A 22,909-nucleotide genomic window follows, 5' to 3' on the forward strand; every position below is an offset into this window, starting at 1 on the left:
AGAGTGTGGAGCATGACCAGGACACTCAGGCTAACACTTGCTGCATGACAAGCGCCCTCTGAGCTCATTGATCACTGCTGGGAAGGGTTTTGGATTAATCTTTCATGCAGAGAGACAGCCCTCCAGCAGCACAGGCACTGAGCCACGCAGGCAGAGGGGTTGGAGACGGAGCAGTGAGTGCAGTACAACGCGTCCTGCAAGAGGCTGAATGAAGTACAACAACACCCACTGACTGCTCTTTACCCCTCTGTGGGAAAGGAGACGTGAATGATCCCAAGGAGGATGTGAAGCAGGCTGTAGGATACATACAAAGAGCAAAGTATACTGAATATGGAGGTGTGAAGATTCCTAGTACTGCGTTACAGACAGTTGTGATGAGGTTCTCTAACTTAACACATCACCCACAGAGGTTTGAACAAACAAGACCACACGCAAGACACTTGATTCAACTCAGCTCATGTGAAGGAGCTCTTTTTTGAGATGCAATATACAACCCAGGTAGTATCTGAGCCCAGAACTTAAGACACAAATTGGAGATGTGTAATTTACCCACCAAAAAAGGGGAAGCGATACCTTAAACTACCAGCACCACCACTGCACATCCAGATCAGAAGAGAGAGCTAAGTTAAGGGAATAATCTTCCCAGCCTGGTGCACTGTGTCAAAAAAGCCCAAGCAATAGTTCCTCCTGGATACAGCAGGCACCTTGCTGTGATGACCAGAGGAGCCTAGCACACCAACATAAATTAACAAAGTTTGGTTTTATAAGATGGCCAAATATTTTTTGAGCATGAAAACTGTTGGGTTTTTTTTTTTTTTCTTGGACTTCTGCTGCTAATACCTTCCATATATATTTGGCTTTAAGGAAAAGTCATTCAGTCAATGAAGCCTTTAGTGAGGACCTTGGGCAGCTAAGCTCCAAGAGGGGAAGGCATATAGCTGCCTCCCCTGGCGACCTGCCAAGGAAGCACTCTAGGAAATATTCCAAAACACATCTCAGTTCTAGAACTTAAATATTTCTCAGCTACTAAAATTCAAAGCTAGCAGTCTTTGGAAAGCCTTTAAAGACTGGACCTGATATGCTCTCAGGTAATCCAAAAAAACTCCAAAGTGGTTTTAACTGAGGACCTGGTCAGACTTGCTTTTTATCTTTCCCTTGTTAAAGGTAAAAGGGGATGTATAGACCTCTTTGTTATTAAAATATGCGTGGCATGTCATGCTGCTGAAGTTACCAGAGTAATCCTGTGTTTGGAATCTCCTGCCTTTTACAGGGGCTGAATCACACTGCCTTGCTATTGTTCCACAACTCTTTCCCCACCCCCCTTTAGATAAACCCAGCATACACAAGAGCCTTTTCCAGATAATCACACTCAGCATGCAGCAGTTTGCCAATTCTGATCAATCTGAACAGCTTCAGAAACGATTATTTTCCAGTTTCTGAAGAAACAACAACAAGAAAAAAAAGATAAATAAAGAGAAAAATGAGAAAGCAAAGCACAACATAGGATTAGTTTTCAGATTTGGGGAGAGAGTCAAAAATAACCCCAGTGTCAAGCTGGCTAGTCAGACATGCAAATAAACCAATTTAATATTTGCAAAGACTAGACTGCCACAAATTAAAGCTAATTGGATCTTACCTTGTGTTCATCTCGAAGGTGAGTGTCCAGCTCCTCTGTGTGTTTGGTCTCATAGTAGCAGAGTTGGCATTTGTAAGGTTTCAGTTCATTGTGCTTCTCTATGTGCTGCTGCAAGCTCTCATCACTGGAGCAGGTAAAGGTACACTTGTCACAGCGGAAAACGACTCCCTGCAGGTACTTGGACAGCTTGGAACGGCAGACTTCAATGGGAACGACCCTCTCCTCTGTGGGGACAGCACAACATTCGCTTAACACCACCAGGAAAACAATCCTGCCTGACAGGGCAGGGTTAATCTCCAAAAGCCACAAATGCAGATGTCCTCTGTGACTGGTGATGGGGTGAAGAGGATGGGGATGGAAGGTTTTGGGCCAAGTGAGACTCCATCTATGAGTCAGAGGAGCAGAGCCTAGGAACACAAAACCAGCCATAAATCAGCCAAGACCAAAACTGTGCTTTTGTTCAGTATCTGACAGCAGCCGGGAACTGCTTTTAGAGAAGTAATAAACAGGGAAGCTGCAGGGTGTGCTTCCCAAAGCATCACACACTGCTGGCTCTGCATAAATTGGAGCTGGTGTTCTTACCACCACCCCTAAACCTGCCCTCTGGGGACCGAGAAGGTGAGCAAGGCAGCACCTCTCCCTGGAAAAGGGCTGTGCAAATTCAGCCAGCAGCAGAAACTTCCTGACGTACCCAGAGCTTTCAGGAAGCCCAAACTCTCCGTGCATGATGTACTGAAAATGCTCTTGCTGAGTTTTTAAACTCTGCACTCCCTCTAACAAAGCAGTGAAGTTTAACAGAGCAGCAATTAATTTCGGTCATTTGACACATCCAGAATCTGATGTGTCTCAACACTCATCCACTGTGGTTCCCTCCAGGCTGTGCACACCAGAGAAGCCCCAAATCTGACCGTTCAGATGAGGGTCTCCAGCAGGTCCTCATTAAGGCTTTTGTTACCCAAACTGGCATTTTGAGCTAGAACACTTGAAACTTAGCACTGTTCCTCCTTATGCACTGCATAATAAAGGAGGTTTTTTTGATCCTCCTCATCTAGGCTCATCCCCAGGGACAGGAGGAAAAAAAGACGCCTGAATCTCTTATGGTAGACATGAAGGCTGAAGGAATGTGAGACGTGGCAGTGCACAAATGGATCTGAGCCAACGGGCCCTTTCTTCTAGTGAGAGGGTAAAATTACATCCAAAGACAACTACAGAAACACACACTCCCTTTGCAGCAAGACTTTTTTTGTACAGCTCAACAAAATATTCCATCCTGCCTAGCACAAAACTTATCTATCTCCTAAGTTCCTCTTTTTGAAGTTTTCCCCCCAAAAAAGAAAATAAACACCCAAAGACTTATGATTCTTTTCTACACCAACAACAGCTTCTCTAGCTATTAAGAAACCAAATAGTGGCCATTCAGGGTGGAAACACGGGAGGGGAGAATAGGATTTAAGACACAGCAGAATTCAAAGCTGTGCTGCTGAGATCACCAGAGAAACTTTTTACAAGGTTGTTGCAGCTGCGTGCTTTTGGACTCTCAGAAATAAGTGACACAGCCAGTTTCAGAAGTGAAAAAGCCAAGTGAAGTTTTCAAAAACAGAAATACTAATTAAAATATCTTAACATTCACTTTTCCTCTAACACCTGTCAGAGATTAAAAACGCTAAAACACATGATGGTATAAAAAAACTAAATCTACCAGCCTGAAGTAAAGCAGCATTCTCTTATTCACATGAACAAAACCTATTAACCTCACAACCACACACACAGTCCCCAAATCAAAGGCAACACAAATCTTTCTAGATGGAAAGATTTTAATTTCAGGGAATGATTTAAAACTTTTACAAGATGTATTCATGTCAGTGAGCTTCCTCCAAAGCAATGATTTTGGAACTTGCAGGGCTTCCTGGACCTGGAATGTTGCATTTCTTAAGGTGATGCTCTCACCTCCAGCTTGCCCCTGCAAAGCCTGTTTATTTAATTACTCATTTAGAATGCACTTATCATGTCTGGACAACCAACAAAACTGCAGCAAACCATAAAGCCCCATACAAAAATTGAAGAGGTAGCTTCTTTACCCCCATGAGTCTTCTTCAAAGCTCAACTGCATCTAATCAAAGACTACTGTAGACACCTCACAAAAAGATGTCTTGACTTGTGGAACAATTTTGCAAGAGTGGTAATTAAAAAATTAACAACAGAATAAACACCTAACAAAGGCATCATCTTGGTTTAAGAAATCCAATCCTTTCACTAGGCTGGAATATTCAGGCTAATTGTATCAGGGAATTAAAGGAAAGGACATTAATGACTAACTATTCTCAGTACTATAACTCAAAGCAGACATACATTTTTTTGCTCAAGGCACAAGAGAGCTCAGAACTCTATTAGTCCTTAGTTGTAAGGAGAAATCTTTGTTCAGCAACCCATCAAAGCATATATAACTCAATTCCTTCCCTCAAAGGTAAACAAAAAAAAAAAAAAAAAGCAGTCCTACTATCTAGACACAGACCAATTACTTGGTCATCCTGGGTTTTGAAGTTGTATGTACAATGGAAAATGCCAGAAAAAAGCATGTGCAAGGAACCAGGATCTGTAGCAAGGAAGCCTTTGGGGATGTGGGTAAATTTGAAAATTTATCTTAAAGGTTACTATTCAAAACATATGGGTGTTATTCTCTTATATGGAAGAAGAAAATCACTAGTTCTTTAAAGGAAGGATAAGAAAAAAAAAATACCCAAGGATTGAAAAGCATAGCCAACAGTGAAGTTGGTAAGTTGCATTCAGCCCTGGAAAAACACCAATATACTTCGAAATGCATGAGGGGAATGCTGCTGGAAAGGATAACATCAGGAGAAAAAGGTGGTCAGGCATCGGAAGGGGCTTCCCTTGGGAGGTTTGGAGTCCCCATGCCTGGAGGTGTCCAAGGAGCACCTGGAGGTGGCACTCAGTGCTCTGGGCTGGAGACAAGGTGGGGATTGGTCACAGGTTGGAATTGATGGTTTCAGAGCTCTTTTCCAGTCTAACTGATTCTGTGACACACTAATTGTATTGTCCAGCATAAATTAAAGGCTAACATGCTGCTAGATCAGGAATTCCCTGTCTCCTCTTGCCTGTCATAAAGACCAGTAAGAACTAGAGAGCCAAACTTCTCCTCACTGACCTGCAGCAGCCTCTGGCTGTGTCAGCCCCCTGGGACAGGACACTTATAAAGAGTCTGTGCTCCATCTGTACCCACAGGAAAGAGGTTGAGCTGCCCTGGCACTGGTCAGCGGCAGGTGGTACAGGAGAGAAGCTCTTGGAACCTCTCCTTCTTCATGGAAAGCAAATTCCTTGCCTTTTTTTTTTTTTTTTTTTTTTTTTTTTTTTTTTTTTTGGTGTTGTTTTTTTTTTTGTTTTTTTTTTTCTCACTAGGCATTCAAGCTTCTAGCTGATAATGCTTTCACCCTGTGAAATTCTGCCTCTGTAGCCACTCATTAGGAGGCAAATATATTATCCATTTCAAGCACATGCTGTTTCACCAAGGATTAGGGGTGCAGCAACTTGGAAGTAATGTAAGAGTCATGCATTTGTAAACATGCCTTTTGCACAAAAGGAACATTAACTATAAATGGATTGAATCCTTCACTCCTGATTTTACATACTGCACCACTCCATCTACCTCAAAACTAATCTTCTAGGGCCGCAGCTCAGGGTTATGCCCTTGCTTTACCAGTGCAATGGCCATAAAACAGGAAGGCTATCTCAAACTACATTACTATCCCTCAGCCTCTTTTTCAGAACACATTAAATCTTGCCAAAACCATCTGCTTCAGCTGCCACACAATTAAACACAAGAGCAGAGGGCTGTTTTTTAGCTGGATATATGCACCAGAAATCACTCTACGTAGGAACCCTGGATACGTGATGTTAAAGAAAACCCTTTAGTGGCCTCTGAGACTCTTTATCAGCTATAATCCCATTTGCATTAAAACTTACTTTACTCTGTTTTTTCCTCCCCCCAGCACTGTGGTGCAAAACCATTATGTCCTTCTACCATAAGGCTTGTTTCAGCAGCAAAAACTCTTTGAGGTTGGTTTGTGCAACTGAAGCAAGTCCTACAGAAGAAAAGACCCAGAGTCTCACTCACCCAGGAGGTGACAACCTCCTTTCAACTGGTCAGAAACACCTCTGCACAAGCAGTAGAGTTGCTTGAGCTCACGAAGTGCTCTTCTACTTCTGCAACTGGACATTCCCAATACCAAACCTATACATGATGGAAAATAGCCTAAACCCATCCAGTTCCCTCTGTTTTAAAGGTCTGGCATTGTCCACTGAAGGCCTGGCATGGTCACAAAATGGAGAAAATCAGGCAAAATCTGACACAGCAACACCTTCAAAGACGGGAAGTAAAAGCCAAAGCATCGGCCAAACCCTTGCAACCAAATATGTCAGCTTTGTAATGTGCTTTCTGAATCACTGACAGGTCATTTCCTCAGATGTTCCCTCAGAGCAGCCCTGTTATTAGAAAGAAATCTGAATTCTGCCAAGCTCACTGCGCTGTTACAAGAAGGACTTCAAGCTATCAACACACTGAGAAGTGGTATACTACAAGGAATTACGACAGCACTTGTCACACCAGAATCTCCTCCAGGAAAAAGATGGCATGCAAAACCTGTGTTTGCTCACCACCAGTACCCCACTGTGAATCTCTGCCCAACCTGCACGCAGGCAGAGTGCCATCCCAACACATGGGTTTGGATTTCGGCAGCCAACAGACCATCCACAAGCATCAAGTGTGATAGCTGTGGGCAGGAATCCCAGCCCAGAGAGCCCAAACTGCTGTCTCTTCTGAGCTACTAAGCCCACAGTTAATAGAATATAGAAATCCCTACTCCCACTTGTAGCAGGCTTAAAAAACAAAATTTTAAAAATTGAGATGTGTAGACAGAAAAGGAGTCTTACAGTAAAGCAAAAAATGAGATAATTACTTTGTTCCTAAGAACACGGAGGAGAAAATACTCAAGGAATTTATCAAGGCATATTTTGAGGCCTCTGTGGTTAGCTGACAAACCTTTTGGGTGACTTTATGATAACAAGGCCTTTAAGATAACAAGGACATTGGCAGGGCACAACTCTGGCCTAGATCAAAGCTGCAAATTAGGGCAATTCTTTCTAAACAGGTGTTTGATGGCTTTTCACCTCCCTTGAGGAAAAGCTTAAAATCTATCCCAAATCAGCACCGGCAAACTTTGAATTTTACAGGAAATAAATCAGATGCATCTCATAGAAATGAAACAAGAAGACAATCAAGGGCTAGTGACTCCTTAGACATATTTGTCCTCACGCACACAGAGAGGAAAAATTTAATGAAATCAGTCTGAAATGCTGAATGGAACCAGACCAGGGCCCTGTCCAGCACTCCCCTCACTGGACACAGACATGGACACGGACATTGTTACCTCTGTGCAGAACTATGTGGTCAATCATGTTGCGTTTGTATTTGGTGTGGTAGAGACAGAGAGGGCAGCGAAGGTCTTTGGGTCCTTCCTCGGGGACTGCCGAATGCCCGGCCTCCACGTGCATAGTAAAAGCAGATCTGTGAGAGAGGAGGGGAGACAATGGCAGCAGTCAGGAGGGGAGCAGTGAGGTGCCACAGCTCTCTATAAGGGATGTGTGGTGTAAAAAGGTGCAGATGCCACTCAGCCCTGTCCGCACGGGCCCGCAGAGGGACTGCTCACATGAGCGACACATGAGCAGAGGAATCTACAGGCTCGTAGCCTCAAAGCAACAAACACTCTTCGTGACAAGATATTCTGCTGCATGGGCTGCTCCATTATAGTCGCATTGCTATAGTTAAGATAGCAAAAGAATTCCCATCCTTCATGCTCATTATCTGTCTTCAGGCTGAAACATTCAGTGTGCTTTCTCCGGTGAAGGTTAAATTTTTAGCAAGTTGAACAAAAACCATCAACTGTTCTGGACTTGCAGAGGGGAGGACAAACTTATTTCAGGCAGAAAACACCCTTAACCATCTTGATCTAACCAGATAACCTGTTCAGATTGCGGCCACCAAAGGGATTTTGTTCATATAGTGAGTTCGGCACTGAGTGGTTTAACTTTTACATCATCAGCTGTAATGATCTGAAAACCCAAGACTTAAAATACTGTATTTATTAGGGTGGAAGAATGAATGAATACTTCATAGTACTTCTGAACCAAAAATTTCATGCTGGTATTACACTGGCTGCACACTTACAAGTTGCAAGAGATTTGCATAACAGAAGAAATTAACTGTACATCCATCTAACCACAAGCCCAACTACTGAAACCAGAGCTGTCCCTAAACTTGGACCACTGGATAATTCTTTCCTAAAGCAGTGATAAACTTTGCAAAAGCTAAGGGGCTTGACACATTGAACTGGAGTAAAAAGTGGCTTTGGACCCAAATCCAGCAATCATTGAATTCTGCAGGTATACTTCTATCAACTTTGGTCACTGCTCTCATGCTCTTAAGTTTCTAGGGTGGCTTAAAGAGCGGATTGGCATGTTTTTGGGGACTTTTTTGCCTCCTCCTCCCCTTTTTTAAGACAAAAAATATGCTGCTATGAACATGTTTAAATGCTTCCTGATTTATTTCATAATATCAAGGTGAAAGAAAATGGCACTTGCAAGACACAGACAGATTTGACCTGTAAATTTTTGGTAGTATTTAAGACAGAGAGCAATCAGGATACTAAACATAAGCAGCAAATTTTAACATGGAGAGATGAAGCAAAAAAGGGTAGAGACATGTAACTAGAGGCTGTTCACATGTGGATTCTCTCAGGTTTGTGCTCAGCATTTTCTTCAACAGAACTCCTTCCCTTGATCCAGTCCTACTGTTTACTGTCACTCTTAACAAGTTTAAGGCCTCAAAAGTCAGCTCAGGGTGTTATGCTCGAGGGCCCAGCACATCAGGAGGAAATGGTGAACTGCACAGGTGCCTTTTTCTCTTTTCTTACAGAAGAGCAGCTAAAAACACACACACACAAACAAACACACAAGGCACCGAACCTTTAAATTTAAATAATTGGATTTTCTGAAATGTCTCTGTATGCTATCAGATATGCTAGAGAATAGCATCTTTCTATCATTTAAGCTAGAAAGATTGGGGGGAAAATAAAATTACATCAGAAGGGTTTCTTCAGTAAGGTGAAATAAATTCCCCTGTCACTGCTGGACACTTGATTGTCCCACATTTCATGCTGGCTGCATGTGGAAATTACATTATTTCTGCAGAGAAAATTTTCACAGTTAAGGACAAAAGGATTATGAAATGGTAGTTCTTGATTCTGAGAGAATCTCAGAGAAGTAAAGAGAGGTGCAACAGAACTGCCACGCTGGACTTACAGAGGGCAGACTTTGGCATGGTTAAGGGTCTGGTTGAGAAATTTCCCTGGGAGGGCATCCTGAAGGACAAAGGAATCCAGGAACACTGGATGCTCTCCAAGGAGAAAATCCTAAAGGTGCAAGAGCAGATTGACTCCATGTGCCAATAAAGAGATGTGTCTGGAACTCGGAGAAAAATGGAGAGTTTATGACTTTTGCAAAAAGGATCGTGCCAAACGGACAACGGGGATGTTGTCAACCTGTTGGCCTCAAGTTGCACCAGAGGAGATTTGGATTGGATGTAAGGAAAAATTTCTTCCCAGAAAGGGTTGTCAGGCATGGGAACAGGCTGCCCAGAGAAGTGGCTGAGTCACCACCCCGGAGGGATTTAGAAGATGTGCAGATGTGTCACTAAGATTTAATGTTGGGCTTGGCACTGCTGGGTTAATGGTTAACTCGATGATTTTAAGGGTCTTTTCCATCCTAAACAATTCCATGATTCTGAAACCTACTGCAACTTGTTGTCTGCAGCAGATGTACCGCCTGTTGTAGGAGAGAAGAAAATGGATTACATGGATGCTGCTGTGATCTGGCATGGCATTTCCTACGCTGCCCTCTCTGGTCAGCAGTGGCTGTGCTCCTGTTCGCCATCAAAGACCTCAGAAGTCTTGCCAAGCGCTGAAAAAAAAAGCCCCTTATGTGTGCAGTTCATCTGTTTTGCACAGTACTTACTTAAAGCCTGTATAAAAGGAACAATCTTTGCACTTGAAGAGCTTCTTCCCTCCATGCTTGTCGCGGTAGTGGCGCCGGATGCTCTGTATGTAACCCGAAGAGAATTCACAAAATTCACAGTTAAGGATGGCTTCCGCTTTTTCCACTCCTGCAGCACTCCCAGAAAGTGGGATTGGGCTGATGTTGTTGTTGTTCCTGGCCAAAGCTGCAGACTGGTAGTGGTTCAACTGCTGCTGAACATCAGGAGGCTCCGAGTATGAAGAGTCTGTAGGGAAACAGAACGGAGTTGTTATTCCAGGTGGATCAACAAATCTAAAAAAGGTCTGATGATGCCTGCTCCAGAACCTACTGGCTTTTGGAGGGAATTGATCAAGCTGTTGGTTATGAAACTAACCCTGCTTTCTGAAGGGATTAAGAGGTGCAGCACTTCTTAATCTAAGTTAACGTGTATTCTACAATTTATAAAGTGAGAAATATAAATTACTCTTTTTTAGATCTGATTCAGGGAGAAAATGAGTGACACATTTAAATTAGTCTAAAAAGAAGCCTGATTTTAAGACACCTAATTTTTGAAGGCAAAGCCTGTTAATCATACTGCCAAATGTTTTATGTGTTTGGCACATAAATCAGACCAGATCCTCTCAAATATCTTATGCCAGTTCACACAAGGTGAAGATCTGGCACAGGGTACATGTAAATAATCTACCTATATGGAAAAAAATGAAAAAAAGAAGAAAAATAAATGGATACTCTTCCCTACTTAGGCTGATGATGTTAGAAATGAAAGCACCATTGGAAAAAAAATATGTTTAATCATAAATTCCAGTAAAGCAAACTTTCAAACTGCTGCTTGGCCATACTGAGAAAAGAGATCTCTAAAGACACATTCCTTCTGCAAGCCAGCAGAACTTTGCCACACCATTTTAATGGCATGTGGAGGAACAGAGTCCAGCAATGTTTCATTACTGAAACTGAAAGCTGTAATATGTTGGTTGGATACCCCAAAAAAGGAGTGTGGGGGGAGGAAGGGTGGTGTTGAACCTTTCCCAACACACTGCTTGAATGTGGAGGTTAGGAATTCATCTGCTTTGTTCTACATAACCCACAGCTGCCCATGAATGGCACAAATCAAAGCAGATGAATAAAGCACAGATGAATTTCAGCACAATTTTCCTGACTAGAAGACAAAAGGCTCTTTTCCTAAGCTTTCTAGAAGGGGGAAGAAAAGCTAAGGGAGGGGGGAGGTGGGAAAGAAGTCAGGACACAAACTGTACCAGCCACCTCCTGCATCTTTGACGTGTACTTCATTTTCCAAAGCTGAATTCCCCAAGGCTAGATATATAAGAATTCCCTAACAGATACACATTTGTGGGAACTTAACACCATCCATTCCAACCAATTAGTATAGGGGAACAAAAGGCAAACAGGCCTATACAACACTGACTGTGGGGACTTCTCCACCTGTCTTCAAAAGAGCAAAATGCTTGCTTTCTTTTCTCACTACCACAGGTGGGGGTTACACATGCCCAAGAAATGAGTAACAAAATAATGACAATAAAAAAAAAAAACAAACCAAACCAAACCAAACCCCGAAATAAAACAGAAACAGCAGGTAAATGTCTCCATGCTCCCCTGGCTTCACCACCAGGTGTACATGACAAAGAGAAAGGCAGAGACATGAAAGATTCTGGTAAAATGAATGAAATTTGGTTTTGTTTTTCTTATCCAAGCCCCATGAGCTGAGTGAGGCTGGATTATATGCAGCGTTTATCCTTGCTTCCACCACTTCCAGAGCACGTTTGTTCACCAGGAGAGCTCACAGCGAGCTCCACCTGTTTAAATGTCAAGGCTTTCCTTCCCTTGTGTTCGAAGCAGGCTCCCGACATCCTTTACTTTGGCACAGGACAGCCCTGTGGAACTGTGAACCCTCTGCAGAAGTCTCTTTTCTCTCAAAGGCAGCAACTGTATACTCACTCCTCCTTGGGAGAGAACCTTGAGAGCTCAGACGGGATTTGCTGACTCACTTCTCTGGGCTACCAGGTTCAGTGATTCTAAAAGCTCACAACATTGCTACACAGATCTCCTGGCAAGGGTAAGACAGCCTAAAAAGAAAGTTCATAGCATTTGAAACTGTTTTACTGGTTTTTTTTTTTGTTTTGTTTTTATTTTTTAATGTGTACTAGTCAAATTACTCTTACGGTACTGAAGTCTCCTTTGTGGCTCACTTGATCCCCTCCTCAGGAAGAAAAGAACAAAAATTTCCACCATATCACCAATGTTCCTGGCCAAAGTCCCAGAGATATCCACGGCCAAGAAAGCTACAGGTATAAAAACCATTCTTTTCAGGAGAAGGAAGTTCTGCTTTTGTCTGCAAGATCTACTGTATTTCAGGTGTTTTTACTCCTCCTATCATCTGGTGTCTATTATTCCAGCTTTCAGACTTTCCATTGGTTATTTACACAGCCCTGTGGAATCTGGTTTGTGAAAACTGCAGAAGCAGATAGTTCCACGTCAATTCCCACACACACATGAAAAAAAGCACATCAAGTAGCTTTCTCTGTCATCATGAATAGCCAGAAGAAAATTCTACCTTTCACACTGGTCAGCTCGCAGTTTTTCAGTATATTGCTTCATTACACTTAAAAGAGTTATGACATTTAAAGGAATTTTAAAAAGTCATCTAAAGAGTTTTCCCAGTGAGTTTTACCCTTGAACAATGGCAGCATGCACGGCCTAGTGTACTCCTTGCCTTTTCCCCTGCCAAATTCTTTCATTACACTTGCTGCAAACTTGCTGCAGCGCAAGATTTAGCACTTCCTGAAGGAAAACACTCAGGATTAACACATGTGCATAGAGCTTCTGTTGGTGTCTGAGAACCAGCTTGCCAGACAGCTCTCCTGGCATGAAGGTGCAGCCCAGCTCCACCAGGAACACCCTGGACAGAGCCCACAGTTGACTGAAGGCATGGGAAGTTTTCCACTGTGTTCAGCAGGCCTCACCTTCATCGTGCCCACTCCAAAACCAGCAGAGGCAGTGGAACGACAGCAACTGACCTGAGCCTGCCTCCAAAGATGCATTCTGGCACACAGCACAGAGCAAATTGCCAGCAAATGAGAAACAGTGGATGGGGGTGAGCTTTTGGATATTTTTTTTTTAATTCTTTTTTTTCAAAAGCAGTGTCTTAGAGAAGGGTTGGGGATACATATCCAGAGTCACAGAGCAACAGCACTGCTTTAAAAACTGCATTTTTCCTTGCTCTGTTCTGCTGGAAGAGTGGGTTGAATGCTCTAGACACATTTTGGAGGTGTTGCCCCAACAATGCGATGCCAGGCTGAAGGATGAAGGAGGAAAGGAGCAGAGCTTTTCCTTCAGAACTGACACAAAAACTGAGTCATGGCTGTACACAATTCAAGTTCCACCTCTTCTTTTTCCTGCATCTCCAGGCACAAAGGGCTGGGTGCACTTTGATAAAGTGTTAACAACCTTGGCCTAGAGCAAGGTTGCTCTATGTCTGAAACAAGTAAAAAAGGCCCTAAAAGCCTATGAAATCAGAAAGCAGAAAACATTTAAAATAAAAAAAAGGAAGATGTAAGAAAATATGTATTAATTACATGTAAAACACAACAGCAGCAAATAAACACGAATGGAAGGGAAATTAAGAAAAACTAAAACACCAGGAAGTACCATTTACATTTTAAGGAAAAAAGGCACTTTTTTTCCCCCCACTCAACAGCCTTGAGGCAGCACAAGAAAATAAAGCACATTCATATATACAGTGAAAGGGAAGAAAATGGAACACTTAGCCCTGACTCATTTGAAACAATCAAACAAATTAAAAAAGCCCACACCCAAAACACTGAGACTCCTTTGTAAAGACCAATTTTATTCAAAATTAATGGAAGGACTTCACAGTGCAACTCCAAAAACAAGATAACAGCATAAGATGATCTGAGATAAAATGAAGGACACCTACAGTCATGTCAAGAGGCAAAAATTAACAGTGATTGCTGCAGTTAAAAATGGAAAGAACAGCAACAATGATGCAAATCTCAATTTTGAGATTTTACATATGGCACCTACCCACAAATTACCTGCACAGGACAAACAACAAGGCCAACAAAGAATGTAACCCCTGCCAGCACCTATGGACCTAAAAGGCATTGCCATTCCTTAGTACAGAAGAGTGTTTTTATATACCCAAAATTTCAGAAGTGGAAAGGAAGGCAGGAAAAATGATTGTCCACGTGGTGATTTATCAACACAGCTGTATCTAAATTACTGCTGCATTCTGGTAAGAACACATAAGCAAGTCTCACTGCGTCCCTCCAGGGGCATTTCCAGAATGCCTAGAACGCTAAAATCCCTGGTCAGGAATGCTGTCACCCCGAAAACTTCATCCAGACTACAGTCCCAAAGACTGGGACAAATGAATCTGCCAACAAATCTGGAAGTTCCCACCTCAGCCAAAACAGCAAGGCAATACAGTCATGAAAATTCAGCTTGATTCCCTGCATACCCTGGGGTCACACAATGGGGAAAAAATGTACAAAGAAAATATACAATGAAAACCCACCACAGAAGCAAAGTGAAAATCCAAAGTTTCATTGGATCCTGTGCAGCATATAACATGTTTGAGATACCTAAATGAAAACAAAACTTTGGGATCACTTCCAGGTGAAAAAAATGCAGTTTCTGATCCCGAACTGAAAACATAAATTCACACAGAAATTCAGTGATGTTTCAGTTGTTGGTAGGTATTTTCAGAGGTATGAACGAACACCATATGCAACAGCAAAACACTTCCACAAGATTCCTAAACACAACAACTAGAGGCCAGAAATTCACCCAGACACATCTAAGTAAGAGACACTGAGCAACAGCTGAGAAACAAAAGGGAAAAGGACTTATTACAGGGAGGAAATTAAAGCACTGCTTTATCCTTTTAGGGTGGACAGAACCAGACATATGTAATATAAACACTTTCATGCCTGCACAGTGATGGATAGGGGTGGAGGGAGGAAGATTACTCAGGAAAAGCAGCTGCTGGAGTGCACTGGAAAGTGACATTATTGACTTTACAGAATTTTAATAATTTAATAGCTCAATGACCAGGAGGAGTCACTGGGAGATAAAAGTGAAGACAACATGCTCTCTTGGTATACTCACATAGAAACATCAACCAGTCAAAAGAGACCAGTGTTTGAAAGAACAGAGAAACTGGGGACAGAGATGTTTGGCTCATGAGATAAGGGAAAAACCCAAAGGGAATGTATAAATAAAAGAAAGTGCTTAGTGACACTTTGTGAGGGGAAAAGAAGGAAATTAAATATTAATACAGGCCTAGGACATTCTGGATCTGTGAGGAAATGTTCTAGAGAGACTAAGAGGAAAATATTTGGAATGCTATTTAACTTTATCCAAATTCATTCATAAAAAGAAAATTTCTACAAAGAATGACAGAAAAAAACCCCAAGGATTTCAGAAAAGCAGCAGTCTCCTCTGGACAAAAATTTGTAAAACCAAGTAAAGATGCAATGCTGCACGAAAGAACACCAACAAACAACATAAGGCAAATTGCTATTTTAAAATGCTTAAGATAAGCGTAAGGGTGGAATTTAGGAGATTTAGGAACACAATCCCTTCCAAAATTCAACGGGACTCAAAATCACCAGCTGACTGAGTGGCAGGATTGCACATAGCCATGAATGGCAACAGCTTGCAAAGTGGGAAGGTGGCGAAGCAGGGTGCCATACAAAGATTGTGAAGACTGCACACATTTGTTCACTTTATGCCACACAGCACTGACCTGGAAGGAAGAGTATGTGGGAGGGTGAAATGTTCTGGCAATAAATTAAGCTGAGGGGAGGGGAAGAGAGAACAGACTCAGAGAATTGCAACTAAACATTCATGAAGAAGCTCAGGGAACCAGACAGTGCAAGTCCTGTTCACTGCATGTTTAAAATCAGAGTGTCAGCCTAGTCCTCTACCTAAATTCTGATTTCTGCTTAAGAACCTTTACATTGCCAGAATGTTATGAGTGAGAAATAACAAAAACAAGTTTTGTGCCCTCACTTGCACACTCCCAAATAAAAAATCAAAGAGTAATCACAAAGTAAAGAAAATAAAGCCCTGGAATAAAATCACCATTTAAGGATTTATACACCACTACTACCCCACAAAAAACAACAACAAGCCCAAAACAAAAACAACGAAAACAACAACCAACTGAAGAAAACCCCCAAACAAAACAAAACCAAAGCCTGTTGGTAGAATTTATTCCAGCTTTGTCTCTAAAGACCACTACTTGGATCATGACAGACCAGCTTCTGTGAGAAGGATTTTATATGTATTTCTAAGCCTCAGAAGAGAGCAAAGAGAAAGTCACATGAACTGTGCAATCTTGGTTATTCAGAAGAGGTGAGAGAAGCTATATCCGTATTTCTCTATAACTTTGAATTTCCTCTGGAGTTGTGTCCCATAGCTCTGATCAGGACTGAGACAGCACAGAGGCCATGCAGCTTCTTGTGCTAATAGCCAAGTAACTTCCAAGGGACATAAATTTCACCTATTAAGAAGAAAATAATAAATAATTTTTATTACTTGAATCACTTCCACAGAGAGACTCTCACCCTGCTGCCTGTAAAGGAATTTTGGAGTTTCACAGTTGAGATCAAGAGTACAATATTCTGTAAAAGATGATGCATTTGAAAGCAGCAGGAACTAATTAAGATCTATGGAGAAGTAATATAATCGATGAAGTAAGTTGTACCGTGGTATTTCTGTAAGAAGGAAAAGATCAGCCCAGGAGATCCCCATGCCCCTTGTTTTAGAGTATCCCACACCACCAGAAATTCCCATTTGCAAGAGCTTTCAAGGCAGGCACCAACCTGCTCTGCTGATGTTATGATTTGGAAGGATCAGTTCAGTGCTCAGGAAATGCTTCACCATAACTTCTAGTTATCACTTGTTTTCATCTCTCCTCTCCACAACCATATTTCTTTCCTGGCCTCAACTCAATCTAACTTTTCTGCTCTTCAGGTGACTTGGCCAGTTACTGGTCACATTTAGGCCGCACACAACCCTCTCGTTGTAAACAGAAGTAAATTCCATTGCCTAAATACAGGATTGCACTTAAAACCAAGATTTCCGCTACATGTCAAACACTGCAATCTCTATGATCTTACCTATTTCCATAAAATGCATAAAATAAAAAGTTTGTCTAGCTATTCCTCATTCTGTTGAACTCAAACTTCATAAATGGAAGTGCATTTACAGAAGAGGGGAACACAAACAGAACTGGAAATAGCTTTAGCAAGACACTGATTTAACCAATCTGCTAAAAGTACTTACTGGTAACAAGCTCTTTTTGAAATTTATGAAGTTCTACTTCAACTGATTCTTCACTCAAGACAATAATCTACCAATCAACTTTTTTCTTTTTCATCAGTAGCCATTTGATCCTCATGCTATTGTGTTCCATGATTTTCTTCTCATTTTTAAGGACAATTCATCAGGTAATTTTCCTATTTCCTTCCCTATATGACCCTCTACATATTTGTATTAATACAAACACAGTGCCACAAACACACATGTTTCTGTCATCTAAATGCTCACTCTCCTTTAAGACTTGAAATTAAGGGAGGGGGGGGAAATCAATTTATCAAGCAATACTTATTGACATTCTGCTTTAAAACTGGCCCTAAAATTACAGTGGCAGTATGTGGGTACCAGGGATTCATTCTAACCACAGAGTTCAGGAACCTGAACTTGTGTAATTTGTTCTGGAGACCTCCAGCACACACATTGACATTATTTTTATTGCCAACAGAAAGTCCTCATCTCTATCACCAGCTCTGAGCTCAGAACACTCCAGGCAGTGTTTTCAAGCACTTGTAGTAACAATGCTCCTTAAAGAAGAAATAAAACCAGATACTTAAATGTCAAATCTTGGGCTGTCAACTATGATGATAACACACATCCATTTCAACAGAGCTAAAATGAGCAAAGAAGTTTTACCTCTCTGCCAAGCACCAAATCCCTCCAGCATGTTTTAAATCAATGGGATAAACTGGAGTCTCAGGTGACAGGGAGAACATCAGTGAGGCTGACAGAGAAGGCTGTGATATGTGGGTATGATACTCTGCAGAAATGCCCTCTTGTACACCCTTGGTCAAGTCACTCTCTGTACCCCCTTTCATGCCAACAGCATCCTTTTCACTCTGTGTTGAGAGATGACAAATTACCCAGACACACAAGAGATCAGCATCTACCACTTTGTCCTCTATCCTGAACATGAAAACCAGAGACAAAAGAAAGCAAAAACCTCAAGGGAAAAGGAAAACAAACAAACAAACAAACAACAACACACAACAGGAGTCAGGATATGCTTCTTTCTTTCACTGTGGGTGCTATCGGGTAACTTCTTTCTGCATCAGTTTCTTCCTTCATTAATTTCTTGACCCACCCAAACATTCTGTCTTCTCCCAACCCTAGGCAAGCCTCTCAGGGCCACAGCAATCCCATCACAGCAGGGTGGCCAACTCCACACAAGGCTGACACCAACCTTCTCCAGCTGCATGAGCTCCAGTCTGCGCCCTGCTCCATCTCAGCTTTGCCTTTGCCCATTCAGCTCAAGCACAAAAAACAGCACCAGAAAAAAAAGCACAATGAACAGCAAGCTGACACTCCCCTCAGCACAGCCAATGACATCTCCCTCTGTTCCACCAGCCACAAAACAGTTCTCAACATGCTGCAGGAAAAGGCCAGAAGCCAAACAGCTATACCCCAGTGGAAGAGAGCTTCAGAGAACAAGGTCATTCCCCCAGCGCCTCAGGACCTTGGAACAGTAAGGAGTTTGTTCAGTAAAAGTGGAGGTGAACAAGCCCTGTGCTTGTTCCACCAGTCCCTGCCAATCTGATGGAAGAGAAAAGTCTTATCTGATCCACCATCTGATATTTAGCTTAACACTGACCACAAGGAATAAAACACACTAAGCAATTACCACAGAGTTTTAAAAGCACTGTGAGACAGCATGGCCACTGTGGGAAGAAGAGACAGGCAAGGGCTGAGGAGAAAGCAGGAACTTGCTCTAGGTTACAGAAAGAAGGAACACAGCTGGGGAAAATAAAAAAAGCAGCCTGTAGGTAACACAGATTAATCTGATACTTGAGAGTGAGCGTGAGGCATCACTCCTGTGAGGCAGGGAAACGAGCAGAACAAGCAGGCAGCTCTTTGCAGCCCAACTCCAACTACAAAAGCAAAAACATCTTCTGTACTGCAGTATGCAGATCACCATCTTGCATCCTTAACACGGATGCAATCCTTCCAACTCACCTGGCAATTAAAGCAATTAGCTGTTGAAGCTCTGCCTGAATTTGCCCTATAGTCACTACTGGCTTTCTGCCCTTCCAGCCAAACTGCAATGAAACAAAAGGGGCCTGAAACTTCAAAAGAGTCTTTGTCCAAGCCCTCCTCCCAAAAAACCTCCAAACCCAGAACTAAACACATTCTGCTCTAATACCAAGTTTTCTGGCTGTGAGGACTGACCACTGTGATTTTCCCCAGATAGCAGCAGCCATAAAACACAAAGACACACAAGCAACAATAATAGAGAAACAGCACCAAAGGGGAAGGGACCATCTTAGGAACTTTCTGCCCTGATTGCAAGGTTAGAAAAATATCCCTTATCAAGAGTATCAGTGCATGTGAACAAAAATAAGCAAGCCAGCCACAATCCATTATATGGATTTAAAAGACTTAACAACAACAAAAAACAGCAGAACCCAAAAATCAGGGTAGTATGTCTGGCCACCTGGAAAGCCTGCCTCTCCTCTGAAAGGTGGAAGGCAGAATCATGACCCACTGGCACTAGATTTGCAGATTTTCTTGAAATGGTGCCTTGCTGCCCATAGTTCTCCCCTCATTCTGGTATTACATGAAATTGCTTTAGCAAAACCTGCCAAAGACCCTCTGCAACATTCAGGAGTTCATCTGTGAGGCTGCACAGAAGAAGACATACAGTCTGATTATGCACTATCTGCTTTGAAAAAGTGTACTGAAATTGGAAGGGATTTACAGTTCTGGAAAAACAGTCCAAGAAACAAGACTTAGTCAAGCAGTTTTTGCCCAGCCTAGCTCTGGCAACACAAGCAGATGTATTTATATTTCAGTCTCTAGATGAGGCAAAGTTATTTTCCACTGGCAAAGGCTAAAGTTCAGGGAAAAAAAAAAACTGGAACAGGGCACTGGATGTTTCACTTAGCAGTTTCCAATGCATTTGCTGCTGCAATTAATTAAATTTAATTAAGATGTTGACATACCATGTACTGGGAGACTCAAGAAATCTTCTAGTTCTGACCTCACATATGTTTTGTGATGTGTGTTGGTATTAATGATAAATCCTGTTTGGTTTGCACAACAATGAAAAGCATAATTATTGAGCTTCAAGGGCACACAAATAGTGTGCTACTTTCAATAGATCAAGAACTGGTGGCCAGTAAAAAGAAATGGTCTTATACCACAGCAGCATGACTGAGGAGACATTAGAAACCACATCCAGGTCTGTTTAGCCTGACACTTTGCTGCTTTATTTTGACAATTCAATATTCTTAAACACTAAAATTTTAAAAAGCTGTAATTTTGAATTACTGCATGCAGTCATGACAGAAGGAAATTTATGAGGCTCCAAATCTGCCAGCCATATGAATAAAGAGCAGTGCTTTGCTCTACAACACGGTTAGGCCAAAGGGGTTATTTTCAACAAACAAAGGGCGACTCCAAAAATCAGTAATAGCAACCAGGGCAATTTAGGACAGGTATTTCACATGGTCTCAAGAGGCCTTTGCTGTGTTTGAAGGCACAACGTGAAACTCTTCATCAGCCTGTTAAGTCACTCTGCCTTACGGACTTTATGACAAGGGGCTGAGCTCATGTGTCTCTGCAGATTGTGAGAGGAGGGCAGATCACCACCTCCACACCCCCGACCACAAACACACATTTATAATACGACTCACACAGGCAGTGTCTGTGGCCATGTGCTTTGCCCTCAGCTGATGATCCCTCTGCACACAGTTCCTGCTGCTGTTTGTGTCTTCTCACGTGCAGCCACACAATTTGTGGGTCTCTGCTTTGTGTCTTTGCAGCTCTTTCTTATGGAAAGAGATAGGAGCTTTCCCACATGATACCTTGGAAATGCAGATTTTTGGATTCCATTGCCTTGCCCTCAACAGGAGCAGAGCTGGGAACACTTACCTGTGACACACAGAGCCCCACAGGATGACACCACCATCAAAAAAACCCCAAAAAAAACCATTCTGGCCAGAGATTAAGATGAATGCAAGCTCTTATTCTCACAAAGGCTGAAAGAACATAGAAATAGATCTTGTGAGGAGATTCATCCACTCCTCCTAGCAGTTTGTAGCATTTTCATTTACAATTAACTTTTGCTGCTCAAGTTCTCAGAACTGTTAAGGAACATTTTAGTATAAATTGAAAATAAGTAAATTCAAACAAAAAAGCCAAACACTCATGCAAATATATAGCAAACCCCCACCATTTCCTTCTTGCAAGTCAAAAAAAAAGCCTGTGAACTATCAGGAGAGCTAAAGAACATTTTACCACAATGGCAACCTCATTGTGTCAACAAAAGCTGGACACTACAAACCATTCAGTGCCCCTATACTATGGAAACCAGAAAAATAGCACTCATGACCAGTATTTTCTGGGGGTTTTTTGGTGACTGTTTTAAGAAGAACACCCACAAACCAAACTACCATAATTCCACATGCCCCAAAAAAACCCCACATAGTGCTTTATTTCTGGTTAGAAGAGGATACAGTGAAAACAAGTTCTTTATATATTAAAATATTGCCCAGCAGGCAAAGAGGAATACAATAAAAAAGGCAGGATCCTTGAATGATGCATCTGTAAAAAAAGCCTTCTCTGCTGACTCATCAAGAGTGACACCATCACCTTCTTACACTACTGCCCTGAGAGAAGCACACACACTCTGAATAATTGTTATTAATTGGACTAAAGAGGTTGTTATGCTTTCTAATGACAGCTGTCACCAGAATTACACTTGGAAAGGATGGGTCTACCCAAAACATTCAGCACCTACTCCACTTTAGATTCAGTTCCATGAAAAGTCTATCAGGCACCCCAAAAAACACCTCTGAGATGTGCAGCTGAGTACTCCAGATGAGGTCTGCTGCTACCAACTCAGAAGAGAGCAGATGAGCCACAGAAATCTGAACACATTCACCTCTTTTAATGAATAGATGGATCTAAAAGAACAAAAGCAAGGGCCATCAGGGAACAATTTTTGCAGGGAAAAGAAGCATCACAGAAGTTCTACTGGGTTGCTGTTGCAGAGCAGCTCTATTAATGCACTTTGCTATTACAATTCAGTACCCTTCTCCCTCTTCCACATTTTTAAGGAGCTCAACAACTGACGACTGAGTCCTGCCAGCTCCCCAGATCTCCCCAAACCACCCTGCTGTACTTCCTACTCCGACTAGAGCATTCACTCACAGGCAGGAGCAGCTCCTTTCTGCAACCACTTCAATTACACAAGCCTGCTGCACACCTATCAACCTACAAAACAAGTTCCCTAACAATAGGATGCAGCCTTTTGTCTGCCTTTCACCTCAGCCCAGGTTCACTGCTGCATCCCTGGTGAATTAGCTTTGATCACGGTTCACACTGCAGGGTATTCATACAAACCAACAAGACAAAATCCAGCTCCTCTACACCACGTGAGCCCTTCCTAATACTCCAACTAGATATAACAGAGCCTGCATTTCCTATTATTGGGACCAGTATTTCATCTAGTCTTGCATACCACCTGTGACTCACAGGCCTGGGCCACAGAAGCAATGATTTATTTTGCCTTCTAAAAACCCAAAAAACATGTGATGCCATAAGAGCAGCCACCATTAACCTGACCTGCAGCCAACTGTATAATGTGAAAAAAACTACTTAAAGCAGGTTATTCCTTCCTCAAGCAATGCTGAAAATGCTAACGCTATTATTGTAACACCTGTACTTGTCTGATGAGCTCCCCAGTGGGTGGCTTCTATTATTGTCAAAGTGACTTAACCATTAACCCCATTTAAAGATGATCTAGCTAATTGGGACAAATTTGGCCTTGGTCTCAGGCTGTAATACAGGTCTAGGTAACAAAGTCAACCC

At 42.1% G+C, this 22,909-nt stretch overlaps 1 protein-coding gene across 6 annotated transcripts in view; it reads right to left on the reverse strand.

Annotated features, from left to right (window-relative positions):
- The window catches only part of ZNF462 (zinc finger protein 462), an 88,394-nt gene that overhangs the window by 7,669 nt on the left and 57,816 nt on the right, over positions 1–22,909 (reverse strand). For all 6 annotated transcript variants that reach the window (XM_053931883.1, XM_053931886.1, XM_053931885.1 and 3 more), the window contains 3 exons: positions 9,719–9,983; positions 7,078–7,214; positions 1,637–1,860 (listed from right to left, as the gene is read on the reverse strand). In XM_053931883.1, the coding sequence (XP_053787858.1) occupies positions 1,637–1,860; positions 7,078–7,214; positions 9,719–9,983 (626 nt within the window). The remainder of the gene's footprint in view (positions 1–1,636; positions 1,861–7,077; positions 7,215–9,718; positions 9,984–22,909) is intronic.

This window comes from Vidua chalybeata, chromosome Z, assembly GCF_026979565.1.
Source record: "Vidua chalybeata isolate OUT-0048 chromosome Z, bVidCha1 merged haplotype, whole genome shotgun sequence".
In the NCBI taxonomy this organism is placed as follows: domain Eukaryota; kingdom Metazoa; phylum Chordata; class Aves; order Passeriformes; family Viduidae; genus Vidua; species Vidua chalybeata.